At 35.3% G+C, this 20,131-nt stretch overlaps 1 protein-coding gene across 1 annotated transcript; it reads left to right on the plus strand.

Annotated features, from left to right (window-relative positions):
- The first annotated feature begins 14,276 nt into the window (after positions 1-14,276).
- LOC111391641 (histone-lysine N-methyltransferase family member SUVH9-like) lies at positions 14,277-16,061 on the plus strand. Its single transcript, XM_023016893.1, has one exon. It carries the CDS (start codon positions 14,277-14,279, stop codon positions 16,059-16,061), a length of 1,785 nt encoding a protein of 594 aa, XP_022872661.1.
- Positions 16,062-20,131: the final 4,070 nt, after the last annotated feature.

A 20,131-nucleotide genomic window follows, 5' to 3' on the forward strand; every position in this document is an offset into this window, starting at 1 on the left:
CTTTTTCTTCCCTCAAAATCACACAATCATCATTAGAAAGTGGCTAGGGTTATAGCCAAATATATACTCTAGGGTTAGGCTTTAAGTTGGGCCATTAAAGGGTAAACGGGTCAAGATTCAAGCCATCCATAAGGAAATACAATTGGGTCGGGTGTAGCTCATGGACTTGGTTGTTGAACTTATTTCATTCATCGGCCTATGCCTGTGAAATAATATTAACCCATGTTAACATCATAGCTCGGGATTTATTGAGTATCAAAAACCCAACAAATCTCCACCTTGATGCCCAATAAATATGCAAGCAATCAAAACATACAGTTAACGCTTGCATAATCAAGGTAGCCAATAAAATTGGATCACAGAGCTTACCTCGTGTTTCCAACTTGATACACATACCATACCTGCTCCATGTAGTCACTGGGGCTAAGGTCCAAAAATTCAAGTAGAAGCAAATATTTAACAGTAAACAATCAAGAGCAGATACACACGCGATGATGATATACTATATGATAACATACATAGATCTTTTCATAAATACATTTACATAGAACCATAGATTAACACCAAGTCAATCAAACCACAGTCAACCACATATGCAACACATACATAAATGATTCTAAGAAAAGATCTCACCACACTTATCCTATCCTATTTCCATGTTGCTCACACCTCGAGAACACATATCTCCTCTCATCGCCCACCAAGCTCACTAGACTGATCACTCAACTCATGTCTAACTGGAAAGTAGATCCTAAGTCAACAGGATAATCCTTTATCTCGACATCACTTCTCCCAACCTACGTGGATAATGGATCTCCACCTAACAGAAGAGATAGAAGCGTCTCTCTCACACTCCACCTGATCAGGGTTTCTTTCCAGATAAAGGATTCTAGACATTCGATCACATCTCCACTTGTGATCCAAATGTCACACTCCACATCCCTGGTACAAACCACAATGTACCCCTAGGCATCTATACTCCACCTTACCAAAAGGCACACAACACACTGCTAATACATCCTAACACACTATGCATGCAAGCAATTACACCAAGTAATCCCAATGTCTCAAATTCATGCAAATGCACAGATCAAACACATTGAAATGTAGTAGATAATCATGCAACAAAATTTAGACAATCACACACATGCAGAGAATGATCACATACAGATGCATATACAGTGACTAGATTTACACTTAATAAACCTCACTGGGGTCATAACTCGACCCCTCAACCAAATTATTCTCACCTCTCATCTTACCCTTCAGTTTATCTTTCTTCTTGGGACAGTCCCTAATAAAGTATCCAAACTTACCACAACTGTAACACCTTCTACCACCAGACTTCTCTCGTCCCTTGCCCTTCTTCTTACTACCATCATCACTCGAGTCACTACTCGAATGACTATCGTCTTGAGTTCTACTCAAATTCATTTGCTTAAATTTCATCCTACTCATCATCATATGTAACTCGTCACTCCTTTTATCCTCTTTGTCAGCCTTCATTTCCATCTCCTTACTCCTAAGTGAGTCTATGACAATCTCGGATGTTAAGGTGTCCCTACCGTGCTTAATTGCATTCTTAACGTCCTATATGAGTCAGGGATGGAATTAAGCAAGATAATAGTCTTATACGTTTCAGATACCTCTTCATCACAATTAACGACGTCTTGAACTAACTTGTTAAAGACATCCAGATTGTCATCAAGATCCTTTGAAGGATCCATTTTAAAGCTGAAAAATCTTTTAAGCAAGTACAATTTATTAGTAGTTGACTTAAACAAATATAAATCCTCCAACTTTTCTCAAAGTTGTTTTGTAAAATCCAATTTTCCTACTTTTCTCAAAGCAGTATCAGACAGGTGTAAAATAATTGAAGTGTATGCAAGTTCATCCTACTCTTCTTTTTGTATTTCTATTAAATTTGAAGGAAATTTGCCATCTATGGCGTTTAAAACTTTTTGTTGGACCAAAATACCCTTCATCTTTTGTTGCCAAATTGAAAAATCTCTTTTCCCATTAAAAATTCCAACTTCAAAGTGTGAAGATATTTTTAAGGAGAAAATAAAAACAGAACAACCAAGTCACAAATATGTTACACAAAGTAATCCTAAGGTTGTAATATACACCGTTCTAGATTCCCATGGTTTCGTAAGATTCACGATCTTAGATCAAGGAAATGTTCGAACGGGTCACGTCCAGGTGTTCTAATTGGATAATTAATACAAACACGAAGGTATATAAACACAAATTTCAAATTTTCACGCAACAAGTTTTACACAGTGACTATATGACAGATAAGCACAAAATCAACTACCAACTTGCAATCAAGGTTCAACACTTCAAAACAGAGCAAATAATTCCTAAATTTTCTAGCACAAGCAATGGTTGCCGAGCAATGACAACCCTCAATCCTAACGATCACCCCACACGATGATCTCCTAATGCTGAAATTTAAACTGAATTAATCCAATATACCAGAGCGGATCTATCTGAGTCTGTAAATTACGAGAGTTGCAAATTTATCACTTTAGGACCACCACTATTCGTCCTAAAGTCTCTAGAAATTGCAGCAACCAAAAACTCAATATCGAGTTCCAAACGCCCGAAGAACAATGCTGTCCAGATTCTACTGCGTACCCTGAAACAGAAAACTTTCAACATGAAAAATGTCAGAAATAATATAAGGAACAAATTGCCCAAAGGGATCGTTGCCAAATAACTCTCCACGCGTCCGCACGTGCTGGTTCTTCCCTCTGCGTGTGGGCTTCACGCGCTACCCTATAGGGTTCGTCTCCTCCTGCACATCATGCCAGTGGTCTCCGTTTCCCTAAACTCCTTCTGGATTGATCAGAAAATGCAAAAAATGAAGACTGATTTTGACAGTTTTTGGATAGCTTCTTCGATCTGATTTCTGCTGCGATTTCTGGACCTTTTTGGTATGTTTCATGAGCCAAAACCACCAGCTTGAAGCTCTGATACCAATTGTTGCGGAAGCTCTCTTAAAAGATCTTCAAATCGGTGATTTTGGACTCAGTCCAACGCACTTTTCTCAACCAACAACCAGTCCAGTCGGCTCTAAAACATAACCAATTGATTCACCTTGATTGCTATTCAATTTTACTCACGTAGGACAAGAAAGGATGATAATTTGTGGCCACAAAGGCTACGAGAAGACACCACAAAGGTATACTATGAAAGAACCACCAATTGCACATGTTATAAAAGTGTTCTGGATACTTCTAGAGACCTTTTTTCTCACACAAAGGGGGGCAGCCGGGATTCATTTTTTCTTCTCTCAAAATCACACAATCATCATTAGAAAGTAGCTATGGTTATAGCCAAATATATACTCTAGGGTTAGGCTTTAAGTTGGGCCATTAAAGGGTAAATGAGCCAAGATTCAAGCCATCCATAAGGAAATACAATTGGGCCGGGTGTATGGACTTGATTGTTGGACTTATTTCATTCATCTGCCTAAGCCTATGAAATAATATTAATCCACGTTAACATCATAGCTCGGGATTTATTGGGTATCAAAAACCCAACAATGACGTTTTTTGAGCTTGTAGTAGATAATTATGTGGAAAAGTTAAAAAGAGTCAATACTGAAACTAACATTCATAATAAACAAAATAAAGAGATCCGTAATCTTCTCAAAAAATACACATTGCTCTTAGAAGGAAACTGAATCGAGTTCTTGCTTCAAAATGGCTATGCAAAGTAATCAAGCAACTCTCCCAACAAAAGCCTGGAAATACAATTCATCATCCTGTTCAGAGCAACATAAAATGTGACCTTTAGTATGATTAATTTTGAAAAACTACACTTAAGAATATTTATCAGAAAAAGTAGTCATAATATTCAAAGAGTATAGAAAAAATCAGTAAGGTAGCTTCCTAAGATAATCGCAGAATATGGTCACAGATCATTGAGTTCCTTAGATTTTCGCAATCGGATGGCAAGAAGTTTCTTAGAAGTCTGATATCCCACATTCAAAAGAAACATTAGTTGACCATCACACCAAGCAAGATAAGAGCTTAAATAAATCTTGAACAAGCCGTGAAATAAGAAATATTTCGTTGGGGCACAAATTCAGTATAATTTATTTCAACAAATAAAGAGTAACAAAATAAACAAGGTATGCCAATTAATGACTAGTGTTGGAACTCAGAAGCAATGCTACAGCGATTAATGACCGGCATTCTGTGATTAAATTTACACATGCTTGGGCACTTTAAATGGCAAGAAAGGCCATTGGAACTAGTTGTTCCTTACTCTTTGAGATGGCTTCCATCAGAAGTTATATATATATATATATATATATATATATATAATTTTTTTTTTGAGGTAATGCAAGATCAATCATGGAGAAAAGAATTGTAAAATCCCACTAGGTCGGCATCCATAAAATGACTCCCACACAAAAATCGTATTCTTATTTTATGAATAAAAATTGATATAAATGTCCACAAAGATCCAATGCCAAGGCTTAAGATAAATAAAGTTAACTGAAACTAAAGACTTATTTTTTATCCAATCCGTAGGAATTCACGGAGCATATCATTTGCTACGAAAGAGGAACATACATATGAAGCCAAGTGACTCCATTTGGTTGTAGAGATCACGGCGAATTGCTAACTTGTCAACCCAAATCCAAACCATGTTGGATGAAAGATGGGTTTACTAACTTGGATTGGCTAAATCTTTTAAGAGAACAATACTAATGGGAAGACCGAAGTGAAAAAAGGAAACTTGTATTTCTCAAATTCAAAACTTTACACACTTTTTGACTTGTTACAAAATGGAGGGCACTACCCTTTTATATAGTGTTTACAAGAAGATTCTAGTCCACACATTTTCTAAAGACACCTAGACCACACATCAAGATATTTTCCTAGAATTCTCTAGATATTTTTTACATATCTTACTTAGATATTTATATAGATTTTTCTAGTAGATATTTATATAAATTTTTCTAGAAGTGAAATGTTAGGCATGTTGGGCCTTTTAATTGATTTGGGTCTATAAGCAAAATCCTTAAGCCCATATTATTTAGTCCAAAAATCAAGTTTACTACTCAACATCCCCCCTTAAACTTGACTTTGCTACTCCAAGTAGAGTTCTTAACTTGCGGAACACATCATGCTTGAGTGGCTTAGTGAGAATGTCGACGATCTGCTCTTGGGAGGTTACATATTTCAGCTGCACTTCTTTCTTTGCAATGTCTTCTCTTATGAAATGATATCTTGTATCAATGTGCTTGCTTCTGTCATGGAACACTGGGTTCTTTGCCAATGCCAATGCCGATTTGTTATCAACATGGATTTCAGTTGGTTCTTCTTGTGAAACTCCAAGCGTCTTCAACAAGTTTCTAAGCCAAATCGCATGGCAGACACTTGATGTAGCTGCAACATATTCAACTTCACATGTAGATAGTGCTACGATTGATTGCTTCTTTGAGCTCCAAGTGAAAGCTGTGTCGCCCAAGTAAAACACATACCCAGTCGTACTCTTTCTATCATTACTATCTCCGCCCCAATCGCTGTCACTATATCCAACAAGTTTGAACTCATTAGATGATGAATAGACTAAGCCATAATCAAGCGTACCTTTAATGTAGCGAAGAATTCTCTTTGCAGTTTTCATATGGGTCATGGTAGGTGTCTCCATATAGCGACTGATTAGCCCAACTCCAAAAAAGATATCTGGTCTTGTGCACGTCAAATATCTTAGACTCCCAACAAGACTCTTAAAAAGTGTTGGATTTACTTTTTCACCTTCATAATTCTTCAACAACTTGATTCCGCATTCGACGGGGGTGCATACGGGCTTATAGTCCTCCATATTGAATTTCTTTAGAATTTCTTTTGCATATCCTTCTTGTGAGATGAAAAGGCAGTCCTCCATTTGTTTTACCTCTATCCCAAGATAGTAGGTCATAAGATCGATATCCGTCATCTCAAATTCTTGAGCCATGACCTTCTTAAACTTAGCGATCATACTTTGATTATTTCCTGTGAATATAAGATTATCTACATACAAACAAATAAGCAAAATATCTCATTTCTCATTTACCTTTGTATAAAGGGCATACTTGTGAGGGCATTTTGTAAAGTCATTTTCTAGAAAATACTTGTCAATTCTACTATTCCATGCCCTTAGAGCCTGCTTCAACCCATATAAAGCCTTTTTTAGTTTCAGAACTTTACCTTCACGTCCTTTTATTTTATAGCCCATTGGTTGCTCCACATAAATTTCTTTTTCGAGATAGCCATTTAGAATTGCCGATTTCACGTCCATTTGGAATATCTTCCGCTTATTATGTGTTGCAAAAGAGATAATTAATCTTATGATTTCTAAACGAGCAACAGGAGCAAATACCTCTTCATAATCGATTCCTGACCGTTGGTTGTAGCCTTTGACAACCAATCTTATTTTGTATCTTTCTACGTCTCCTTTAGCGTTCTTCTTTGCCTTGTACACCCACTTAACTCCGATTGCTCTCTTATCTTTGGGAAGAGTTGTCAGCTCCCATGTGTCATTTTTCTCAATAGCCTTAATCTCTTCATCCATGGGATCTCTCCATCTTTTATTTTGCACCGCTTCTTCATACCCTATTGGTTCATAATCGACAAAAAGATAAAAAAGTGTGAGATCATTTTGATTTTTGGTTACCTCATATAGCTCTTGTAGGCTCCTCATCCGTGGTGTCCTTTCGCTTGAACTTTCTCCTTGTGAAGATGAAGGAGAAGCATTTCCATGAGTAGGTGATAGAAGTGGACTGATAATCTCTTGCTGCTCTCCATTCTCTTGTGCTTCTTCATCAAAGAATGGTAATAAGTCATAGTCTTCTTCTTGGACACTCCAATCCCAAGCTCATTCTTCATCAAACTCAACATCTCTACTTATGGTGATCTTCTCATTGCTTGGATTGTACAACTTGTAGCCTTTAGAGCAAGAGTCATAACCGATAAAAACATACCTTTCACTCCTGTCATTTAGCTTGGATCGTTTTTTATCTAGCACATGAGCATATGCAATGCTCCCAAATACTCGTAAGTGAGAGATGCTGGGCTTTCTTCCACTCCATGCTTCTTGTGGTGTCTTATTCCACACACTTCTAGAAGGCGATCGATTAGACAGATACACGGCGCAATTAACAGCTTCAGCCCAAAGTTCTTTGGGCAATCTCTTACTTTTGAGCATGCAGCGGGCCATGTTAAGAATGGATATGTTCTTTCTTTTGGCTATTCCATTTTGTTGTGGAGAGTATGGAACTGTCAATGGGCGACGAATTCCATTCTCCTCACAATATTTCTCAAACTTTTTGGAGGTGAACTCTCCTCCTCTATCCGATCTCAAGGCTTTTATACTATATCCGCATTCTTTTTCAACAAGAGCTTTAAACTTCTTAAAAGTTTCAAAAACTTCCAATTTTTGTTTGAGAAAATAGACCCAAGTCTTTCTACTGAAATCATCAATAAAAAGAACAAAGTAATTGCTCTTACCGAGAGAGCTTGGATTAATTGGCCCACAAACATCGGAGTGTACAAGTTCTAGCGGCTTCTTAGCTCTTGTACATGCTTTTTTTGGAAAAAAATTTCTTGAATGCTTTTCAAGTAAGCATCCTTCACATAATTGATCCGTATGATTTATTGGAGGCAAACCTTTCACCATTTTGTTCCTACTTAACAACTTTAAGCCTCCAAAATTAAGATACCCAAATCTCAAGTGCCAAAGCCAAGATGAATCTTTAAAACAAGCTTTTAAGCATTTAGCGACATCATTTTGAATGTTTAATGCAAACATTCTATTTCTTATCATAGGGATTTTAACAATTAAATTTTCTCTTTGATCTCTTATTGAAAGACTATGATCTTTTAAATGAATATCATAGCCCTTCTCTGAGAGTTGTCCCAAACTTAAAATGTTATTATTCATATTGGACACATAATAGACATTTGAGATAAATTGATGATACCATTTTTCAAGGGGATCAAGATTTTACCTTATCCTTTCACTGGGATCTTGGATTCATCTCCAAAGGAAATGTTGCCGCTTACTGATTCATCAAGCTCCACAAACATATTTTTTCTTCCACACATATGGTTGCTTGCTCCTTTATTCAAATACCAAGTATTCTTTTCTCTGCTCTCTTCACCTTTGTAAGCCAACAGTAGTGCAGGATCTACTTCACTTTCCCGACAAGCGTAGTTAGCTTTCTCCTGAACTTGGTTAGTAATATTTCTACATTCTGAAGCATAATGACCAAGTTTTTGACAATTGTAACATTTAATTTGAGATTTGTCATACCTTGGTCCTTCATTTTGTCTTGTACCTTTTCCTCTTCCGCGACTTCTGGTAGAAAATGAACTTTGTCTTCTTTCCTCCTTGTAGAATGCAATTCTTCCTCGATCTTGGCCTCGTCCTCTTCCTCTTTGGCTTCTTCTACTATTGAACCTTCCTTCACCCTCGTTCAAAGTGAGCTTTGTTTGAAGAGCTTGCTCTAATGGCTCTTCTTTCACCTTCTTCCTTAATCTTTCCTCATGGGCTTGTAAAGATCCCATAAGTTGATCGACACTTATACTATCTAGATCTTTAGATTCCTCAATGGCTACAACTATGTAGTCAAATTTAGAATCTAAAGGCCTAAGTATCTTCTCAATTACTCTAGTGTCATTCAACTTTTCTCCATTCCTTTTTAATTGATTCACAATAGCTAATACTCTAGAGAAATAATCAGAAATTGATTCCGATTCTTTCATATGTAAAGCTTCAAACTTACCTCGAAGTGTTTGAAGTCGAACCTTTTTCACCTTCTCAACTCCTTTGTGGGAGTTTTACAAGATCTCCCATGCTTCCTTACTTGTAGTAGCATAAGCTACTTTCTCAACATGCCTTCATCTAAGGCTTGATAGATGAGGGTGAGCACCTTCTTGTCCTTCTTCCTTGCATCCTTCAAACTATCCCTTTGTGTTTGGGATAGAGCAACCTCGTCTTGTAGCTCCGTGTAGTCTTTCTCTACGATCTCCCATGCATCTTGCGATCCGAGCAATGCTTTCATCCTTATGCTCCAATTGTCGTAATTATCCTTGTTGAGTTGGGGGACTTGAAAAGGAATCATCCCACTTGCCATTTTTCACAAGAACCTTGGGGCTCTGATACCAGCTTGTTGGAGGAAAGATGGGTTTACTAACTTGGATTGGCTAAGGCTTTTAAGAGGACAATACTAATAGGAAGAAGGAAGTGAAAAAAAGAAACTTGTATTTCTCAAATTCAAGACTTTACACACTTTTTGGCTTGTTATAAAATGGAAGGCACTACCCCTTTATATAGTGTTTACAAGAAGATTCTAGTCCACATATTTTTTAGAGACACCTAGACCACATATCAAGATATTTTCCTAGAATTCTCTTGATGTTCTTTACATATCTTACTTAGATATTTATATAGATTTTTCTAGTAGATATTTATATAAATTTTTCCAGATAATGCTTCTAGAAATGTTGGACACGTTGGGCCTTTTAATTGATTTGGGCCTATAAGCAAAATCCTTAGACCCATATTATTTAGTCCAAAAATCAAGTTTACTACTCAAAAAACCACAGTTTTAAACCGTTGGTTGACCCATTAACATTCAATATTATGCCTTGAAGAGGACTTGAACCTCCACGCTCTTTAACACGAGATTTTGAGTCCCAGAGCTAGCTGGTTCTCCTCGAAATGCGTTGAGGCGTTTTGATCTAAGATTTCAATTCTTTCGTGTTTCAGCAGTAACATATTATTCCATGGAATACCAACCAATAGCAAATTGTTTCGAAATGGTTTGTTCTGATAATTTAAGGATCACTTGAAACAAAATAGATTGTTCTTCCAATTTTAATAAACATATTACTTGTTTTAATCTAGGTAAGCTCGTGAGATATATTTTAAAGATTTCACTGAGCTCCAGTTGCCACAGCGAATCTTGGCAAGTTTGGTTCATTTATACACCTTGACAAGAAGATAGTGTTATTAGTGTGGAAGCGATGCTTTCAGTTCTATTTGGTTTGTGTTTTCTTCTTCTTCTTCTTCTTCTTCTTCTTCTTCATGTAGAAGGAAGAAAAAGGCTGCTAGAACTTATAATTTAGCAACATTGAAATACTGGAGATCTATTAGAACTACAAATTTTTAGGTGAGTTCTTCAATATTAATCTTTGATCCTCTTGATTGTTTAGAGTCATCAAACTTGTATGATGTAGAGGACATCCTTGATTTGATTGAAGAATCTGAATTATGGTTGGAAAAGATACTCTATAATTCTTCAAGTCATCTTAGGTTTTGCTTGTTGCTACGCATTCAGTTCCCTTGAGGCACTTGAGTAGTTGAAAATGATTATTTATTTATTAATTATAAACTTTTACTATTAAGCAACTAAACATGATTTCAATTCTCGTATTTTTATGACTTGCACAAATTTTTTACAGGCTATTTTTCAAAAGCTCCGTCATGAAACATTATTGCTTCATATTTGGGCCTTGTAAGTTTACAATTAGTTGTCAAAGTAATTGCATACTCTTCGTCCCCATTCCCAGCCCCTGAAATTACAAACAGATGATTCCGTTCTATCAAGTGCTCATGGTTCAATTTATACATTTGATTTCTAAATAGCTAGATAACAACATACCATCAATTCTAACTATAATGCAATCTGTATGTATCAATAGAGTATAACATGTGAGATAAATGATTCTTTTATCACCTATCAAGATAAATGATGAAGGCGACACACTATAGTTCAGCATATTTAACACACTAGTATTATGCTGAAAATAATCCAACTCGTGCATTGCACGAGCAAAGACTAGTTTTAATAAAAATGTTAAATGTTCTAATCAAAATATTTAAAATTTTCTTTTCAATCCATACACCAAAAAACTATTTACTTCGGGCTTCTACTTTCTAAGGAGATAATGATTATAATAAAAAAAAATTATTTATTTCAGAAATAATGAATTTGTAAATTTAAATTTTATGTTTGAAATTTGTATTTATTTAATAGTTTAAGTTTGTATTGAGAAAAATGTATTATTATTTAATGTTTATATTTAGAAGGTTAATATATAAATGTGATATTGATATTTCATACCAACACACTTAATAATTTTTCACTTGTTTTTTAAAGATTTTACTTTCTGAAACAAAAGCGACCTTGAAAAAATAGTTTGATTTGATTTGAAAATTTCCAAACCGTTTAAAATGATTTAGCTTCAAATTAATTTAAAAAGCCCATGTTCACCTTTAGTTTAGATGGAGAGGAAGTATTAATCTTAGAAAAAATGGAATTTCCACAATAAATGCAAACCCCTCTGATATGATTTGAGAATACAAATTCTTGTAGCGCCCAAAATACACTTCACACCTCGTAATGCATTGTTTTTATAGAGATAAACGCGCTTCCACATCTTCTTAACTCGAAATGAAATGGCTGGGGAGGGGGATTGCTCAATTTTCCGAAGTGTAAGTGATGTGGTTACCTTCCCGAAATTCAGAAGGTCATCTGAATCAAGTACGAAGATATATCGGCCGATGAGAACAGACCTTCAATGACACTTGTGTCAAGCCATTAGTCAATAATTGCACTACATAGTTTGAATCGCTTTCTATCCAGATGTATTCCTGACAGTTGTGCCTCGAATGGCTAATTAAGTACGTGACTGCCTGTAGTTCAAACTCAAAAGGACCACCGCACATGGGTAAATATAAATGAATAGCCTTTTTTTTTTCCTTTTAATTCTCATTTTGGAGTCGTGACTTCAACTTATTTTTGGGACATATTTTTTCGCTCATAGAGCACGTAGGTTCTTAGTGCAATTTCAAAGTATCCATGGAGGACTTTCAAAACACATAATTTGGATTGAAAAACCATTGAACAATGGTTCAAAATAAGGAAGCCAAAGATTGATGCAAGAAATAGATTTAATAATTTGATTACATTTCCATTTTCGTGATGTTAATTTTACTAAAATTCTATTTTGGCATCAATAGACTCATTTCCCTAAAATAGTAGAATTGAAAAATATACGATTTTTTTTAATTTTTTTTTTTTTTTGGCAGGTGTACAATGAGCCTCTAAGTAATTTTTATAAAAAAAAAAGGAAAAAATAAAAATTTCAAAAAACAGGAGGGGGGTGGGGCGGGTGTTCCCATCAGGCCTCCCTTCGCCAATGCTCAGCAGCCAATGAGACTCATAGCCACTTTCCATAACCCCCACATTTAATATTCTCCACCGAATCGGAGGTGGATATTGAATTTAATTTTTTATTAATCAAAGTTATGAGTAAGATTTTAATTTTGAAATAGGGTAAGAGTCATATCTGCCAAAGTAACATTTCTACTTGAATATAAGTTATTAAAACATGTTCATTGATAAAAAATTAGGTAAAAAAAAAAAAAAATCCTCGTTAAAGCTTACTTTTTAAAGAAATTAACATCTTTTCTTAAAAGTACCGAAGGTAAGTCATTCAAACATGTTCGTATAAAAAAAACTTTCAGAATTAATTTAAAGTTCACTATAAATCGACAGATCTCCTTCCAACAACAACCCAAAAGTTATCACGTGTTCAAGAAATACTACATTCAGCATATGATAACGAGACGTATGACTTGAACAATATATTAAAAGTTTTTAAATTTTTTTTTTTTTTTTTTTTTTTTTTTTTTTTTTTTTTTTTTATAGAAAAAGTAACTTTTTTTTAATAAAGTAAACTCAAACATGTTTTTAGACAATAAACATTTTATAAAATAAATTCATTTTTATGAGGTTCAAAAGAAAAATATTGTTATAAATTTTATATTTTTGAATGCTTAAACATTTTTCTAGCATTGTGATTGATTCACTAATCAATATGGTACCAATATACTTTAATCTACCATATCCTATCCAGCCTAATCCTAATGTGTAAACATACCAAATGCACTCTAAATGTTCAAAATCACATATAATTATTGCAAGTCATTTACTCTACATAAATAGTATTGATTAGTAAATTATCTTTCAAGCTGCCATTATGACAATAGTAAATAAACAGTTTTTATATAAATAAAATGGATAGCTGAATTTATTTCATGATACAATATAGATTTCAATGTGCGGAAGGAAAAAAAATAAAATAAAAGGAAGAGTAAGAAGGGATGAATAAAAATGAATAATACTATCAATTTAGACCGCTAATAGTGGTTAGAGACATTAATTGAAATGAATTAATGAAATTTAAATGCTATCCCAGACTGCAGATTATAGTTAGCATTAATTACTTGGACCGAATAGGATGACAAATAATTGGACGTGTAAAAAGCAAATCCATTTATGAATAATCCTCATCTTAAAATTAAAAAAAAAAAAAAAGTCCTTATTTACATAACTAATTAATTTTCTTAAAATATGTTCTAATATGGAAGGGTAGACGTATCAAAAATTGAAATAAATTCTAAAAAAGTGCAATGAGATTGGGAGAATATTAATACGATTGTCGCGGCATATCAATCGTTCGATTCGAACGAGACTCAACTTTCCTTGGGGACAGCAGTTGATAAAAAATATGTAATTGAGGACTAACTAACTTCGGTACTGTGAGTTACCGTTGTGTCTTCTAAACTTGACTACTTAAACTACTGGATGACGGGATTTTACTAATCGAGGCCTAGCATTCTCGTTAAATTTCATCAATTATTCTTCTTGTTGTTGACTCAACAATCGTCATTACTTGTCCCTTGTTTTTGTCGCATATTGTTGGTAGATGAAACATGTACCTTCATTAAGGTCTTTCGATTCAAAATAATTTCAGTAATCATATTGCACACATCTTAATAGCGTTATCTTAATTTCTGGATATTCAAGAAACAAAAAACAAATAAAGAATTTATCAAATAGCACTCTCAAAGTACAGTACAATCCTTATAAATAAATATAAAGAGGAAAGTTATAACATCATCAAAATTCAAAGAAAAAGTTCTACCAAAAAAAAAAAAATAATAATAATAATATCTAGAGAAAAAATTCAATTTGGTCAATGACACACCAACTAGTGTAGGTTATTTCCAGTTTTCCACCATATTATTTTTGGCTGTTTCCTACTGTGCAGGTTTACGTCTATTCCTGCGAGAACTCACTGTCACTGTTTTCATGTTTTCTTGCTCACTGAGATACACACACAAAACTTTCCATCTCTATCTCTCTGTCTCTTACAGACACACCCACCTAACTTTAAGATTTCCTTCAAAAAATTGAGGAGATGGAAATGGGTTCTTCTTCTTCCCCTACAAACGCCGAATTGACACCAAACTCCCACCTCTTTACCACCCCCCAACTTCCCATCCCCACACCTGTCTCTTGTTCTTCCTCCAAACCAAATACTTTTGTTGAAATCTTGTCCGCCCTCCCTGATTTCAGCACCATTGTTCCTGTCAATAAAGAAGAAACCCTGCTGTCCAATTCTGTCGATCTTCCCAGAGGCACTCCCCGGTGCAGCCAGCGCTCCTCCAAGTTGGTTCGTGTCGTTGATCTGAAGCCTCATGACCACTGCTACTACCGGGAACAAATTCGACGTACCCGGATGCTATTTGAGAATCTGCGTGTCTGCTCCATTGCAGAAGATGAGAAGAACCGTAACATGCTGGGCCCTCACAAGAGTACGAGTTGGGATGTGAAAGCAGCTACCATTATGAAGCAAAGTGGTTTGTGGTTGAATTTCGACAAGCGAATTGTAGGTAATATTCCTGGAGTTTATATCGGGGATGTTTTTTTTTTAAGGACGGAAATGTGCATCATTGGGTTGCATGGGCAGCCGAAGGCTGGGATCGATTATGTTCCTGCCCACCAGAGCTCGAACAGGGAACCCATTGCCACCAGCATTATCGTTACTGAAGGTTATGAGGATGATGACGATGCTGGGGACGTGATAATTTACACAGGGAATGGCGGGAAGGACAAGAATAACAGGCAGACTATGAACCAGACACTGGAATGTGGCAATTTGGCAATGGAGAGGAGCATGCAATATGGAGTGGAGTTAAGGGTCATTAGGGCATTCAAATATCAAGGTAGCATTAGTGGAAAAGTTTATGTTTATGATGGCTTGTATAGAGTAACCGATACTTGGTTTGATATGGGGAAATCAGGGTTTGGGGTTTATAAATTCAAGGTTGTCAGGATTGAAAATCAGAAGGAAATGGGAAGTGCAGTGATAAAGTTGGCAAAGAGTCTTAGGGTTTTTCCATCGGAGGCTCCGCCTAAAGGTTATGTTACACTTGATTTGTCGAAGAAAGAGGAGAATGTGCCGGTCCTTCTATTTAATGAGATTGATGGTGTTCATGAACCTCTTTATTACAAATATCTTAAAACAACTGTTTTCCCTCGCAATGTGTATGAACATGGGAATGGGAACGGATGTGAATGCATGGGAGGGTGTTCATGGGATTGCTCCTGCATAGAGAAAAATGGAGGCGAGTTTGCATATGACATGAATGGGATTCTTGTTATAGGAAAACCGTTGATTATTGAGTGTGGGCCAAATTGTCTTTGCCCTCCTACTTGTCGGAATCGGGTGAGTCAAATGGGGGTTAAGAAACGATTTGAAGTGTTTAGGTCAAGGGAGACTGGTTGGGGAGTGAGGTCTTTGGACTTGATCCGTGCAGGCTCTTTTATTTGTGAGTTCGCGGGGATTGTTCTCACACGAGAACAAACTCAGATCGTTACCATGAATGGCGATTGTTTGATTCACCCAAGTCGTTTTTCTAAGAGGTGGGAGGAATGGGGGGATTTATCAAAAATATTCCCTGACTATGTTCGCCCGGCATATCCATCGATCCCTCCTTTGGATTTTGCCATGGATGTTTCTGTAATGAGGAATTTAGCATGTTACATGAGCCATAGTTCAATTCCAAATGTTTTTGTGCAGCTTGTGTTGTATGATCACAATAATGTATCGTTCCCTCACCTTATGTTGTTTGCTCTAGAGAATATCCCGCCTATGAGGGAGCTTAGTCTTGATTACGGGGTGGCTGATCTTCAGTTTTGAGTTAAGCAGCTTTTGGGACATCATATGCTAAGGTAAATTCGACCTTATATCTTTTCACAAACTAGTTTGTACATATAATTCATTTTTTTATAAATTTGATTGGATCGATAACCAAATCTGAATCTTGATGTAGACACAATAATTATAATTTAATTAATACCATATTCTTTTTTGTTCGATGTGATTTTCTTTTATCGGTACTCAGCCAATGGCTATGCAGGTTGTGAAGGAATATCAATCGTGAAGTAGTCATTTGGGAGGAATCCTTTACGACATTCCTAAGAAGAGCTTGCCATCAACAAATCCCTTTGGTAGATGAAAAAAATATTTTAGTAGATTTTTCAGGACATTATGAACTTGTGTGATATTAGCATGTATTGAAAGAAATTTGAATAACGGATACTTATAATTATTGCTATTTTAAAGTTACTAATCATGTGCCCCTTTCCGATGAATAGAAGAAGTCTGTTTTCTTTACAAAAGACACATTTCTATTTCATTGCACATTATGTTTCTCACTATAAGCTTCTTCCAATTTAGTGCTTGATTGGTAAGGATTTTGATAATTGATTTTTTGATCGTTAGAGATAAAGTGAGTCCTACCTATAAGAGAAGAATTCAAAAATAACGACTTGAACAGTGAAATAACGGTCAAAAATTGATTTTAATTGATTTTTAAACTGTACCAAACAAACTCTTATTTATTTTATTAGAGCCCATTGTAATTGCACGTTGTATTAAAAAACCAAAAAGAGTACAACTTAGGAGAGGGCTAGACCTTACTTTTAGTAAATTGTTAAGATTTGGAGTTCCCTTTTAAAATGTCAACCTTCTTAAGGAGAGTAGTTCAATCTTTTATAAGTTGGTCTATATTTTCATCTTTAATTGATGTGAGATTTTATTCCTTAACATGCTCCACAAAATAGTGGCTCGTTTCACTAACCAATCTTGAAATTTGTATACTCATTTATTGATACTTAATCGGATCAAAGTGCTTGTTTGAACTTAATGAACTCTGGTACCATGTTAAAATTTAGGGTTCCATCTTAAAATGTCAACCTTGTTAAGAGAAATATTACAATCCTTTATAAGTTGGGATATATTTTCATCTTTAATTGATGTGGGATTTTATCCCTTAACACAAACGTTAATAAAAGGACATACTTATTCCAGACAAACATATGCAATACATGAAACAAATCAACAAGAGTTTGAATATTTATTTTTCCTTCTAGAAGACATACAAGGAGCCAAAACTTACCAAGTTGATACTTTTAGTTGCCAAGCCTTATATGATGGCCGTCCAAAAATATGGTGTTCGACGTGGCCAGCATGCAGGTGACATTCCTGGATCTATCACATCCGAATGTAGGGAGGCCACTGGGCATATGACTTCGTGTGGATTCTCAGAGATGTGGAGGCTAAGAAAATGTTGGAAGTAGGAGGCTGCACAAAGGGAGAAGATTTTTTTATTTTTTCTTTACCTTGAGTAATAGAATTATGTACTTTGTTGCCTGCATGATAGGTGATCTTGCATTAGCTCATTTTTAACGTGGTGTTTTGAAATCTTGTCCTTGTGGACACCAGATATAAGTTCCTGAGAAATGGTTTTGTGCGGGTGGTTTCTTGGGAAAATAGTGGAGAATCAGGACGGAGTTTTAGTTGTATCATCTGTGGTGGTCGACCAGAATAAAAATTAATGAATCTTTCCCTCACCTTATGCTGTATGCTACGGAGAATATCTCGTGTCTATGAGTCACGAGCATATTCTTGATTATGGGGTGGCTGATGAATAGAAGGGGAAGCTTTTTATACTGTAACTTGGTTCGTTTTGAATGTAGTTCTAAGAAGCGTTTTTAAACATCATATGCTAAGGTAAATTTAATCTTCCATCTTTGCAATCTGTTTTGTATCCATAATTCATTTTCTATAAACTTCATTCCGTCCGATATGAATCGTGTAATTTAACTTGAAGAAATCTATTTCAGTTGGACACTACTGTTTGTGGTGAAAATGAGTTTTATAACGTAGTATATGTGCAAGTTTTATAAAATAGTCCAGATATGGTTGAGCTGTGCAAATGGATATTAATGATTTCCACTTCTTAGTTGCTAATCATCTGTCCCTATTGGATGAATAGCAGAAATCCGATTTCTATGCAAAAATAAAAAATAAAAAAATAAAAATTCATGAAGGGAGACATTTTGTTTTTATTGCACGTTTTGTCAATGGTTTCTCACCATTAACATTTTCCTATAATAGTACATAAATTTTTTTTATCAGGTCTTAATCGATACATAATATACGGGGAAGAAAAACTACCATGTGTAGACTCTTAAATTTCAAAGTTATAGATAATTATGGTCAATATTGGCTAGCATGTGGGTGACGTTCTTGGATCTATCATATATCCAAAAATAGGGAGGGACATGAGGCATATGCCTTTGTGTGGATGAGGTGCTGAGAGGTAATCTGGAGGCAGGAGTACTGTAGGCTAAGTAGATTTTAGAAGTAAAGCCCACAAAAAAGAAGGCGCCATTCGCTAACATGTTGCTCACCTTCCCTAGCTCATATATGAGTTGTGCTACCTGAACAGGCTCCTTTGCACAGGCCTATATAGCTGCACACACATGGAGGTGAACCCCACACATGGAGTCCACATGTGGGGTCCACCCCGTGTGATAGCCCTGTGCAAAAGGGCCTGTGCAGGGAGGCTTTTCCCTCATATATATCCACCACCTTAGTTTTTCTCATCTTCGCATGAACCGACAAATTGTGTTAGAGTTCTTTAACTCGAGCTACAGGATTACGTAGTTTGATATCTGTAAAGCTTCTTTTAATGTGGGCATGTCTTCAATGTTCGTCCTCATGGACCCTAGGTATGATGGTTTAAGTTCCAAGCAACGGTTCATCCTCGTGGACCAGAGATTAATTTAGTGTTTAAAAAACTGATGAAATTTGCATTAAATCATCCATAATAAGGATCCAGCAAAATCACATATACCAAATGACAAGCATATCTAGATCTATATTTAGAAAAAAGAAAAATGGGTGAACCAAGAATCAAACATGAACCCAATAAAATTTATGTAGAACTTGACCCGACTTGCAAGGCCAGTCCAGTCTCAATTCAATTCTGGCAAAATGTCTAGGAGAGTACAAGGAACCATTTGAAGTGCTTAGGTCAAAGGAAAGGGTTGGTGAGTGAGGTACTTAACTCGATCATGGTTGGCTCTTATAATTGTGAATACGATTGGAGTTGTTCTCAAGTTAGTGCAAGCTGACATATTTACGATGAACGGTGACATGTTTAGGATGAATGAAAAAAAATTGTTATAAATTTTATGTTTTTGAATGCTCAAACATTTTTCTAATATGGTGTTGCACCAACCAATATGGTAACAATATACTTTCATTCTCCATGTCCTAATCATATTTGCCGGGATCATATCCAACCTAATCCTATATGTAAAAATATACCCCTTAAAATAGTATTTATTAAATAGTATATTATTTTTTGTACAAGCTTGACACAATTTATTATGCAGCTTTCAAGCCGTCAAAATGACAATATTAATTAAATAAGCACATTTTATATAAATAAAATGGTTTACTAAATTTATTTCAAAATTCATTATAGACTTAATAGGGATGAAACTAATAGAAGAAAAAAAGAATAATATGACTGAATAAATAAGAGAAATTTTGTATTGAACCGTATTCAATATTTCTATTTATCGAAACAATAGAAAACTTGATTATATATGGATTAATTTTGTTTTGTAAATATTATAGGTTTGTTGGCAATGAAATAAATAAATAAATTTTAAAAAATTGAATTGATGTTTAAGGCGTGTTTAGGCACACCGTAAAAATTAAACCACTTTTCACAGCGTACTACTAATAATGCCATAAATTCCATAACCTTATACAGCGTTCAATGCACTCCATAAAAAGTATATCACATTTATGGCATTCGTTCAGTGAACACTGTAGAAGGAATTAAATATACGGCATACATATTAACACTTGGTAAAAAGTGCGATACTTTTTACAATGTGCCACTGAAC

This window comes from Olea europaea, unplaced genomic scaffold, assembly GCF_002742605.1.
Source record: "Olea europaea var. sylvestris unplaced genomic scaffold, O_europaea_v1 scaffold810, whole genome shotgun sequence".
Taxonomy (NCBI): domain Eukaryota; kingdom Viridiplantae; phylum Streptophyta; class Magnoliopsida; order Lamiales; family Oleaceae; genus Olea; species Olea europaea.

Bases quoted from the DNA above. Each gene is read 5' to 3' on its own strand.
- LOC111391641 (XM_023016893.1), top strand. From the start codon at position 14,277: ATGGAAATGGGTTCTTCTTCTTCCCCTACAAACGCCGAATTGACACCA.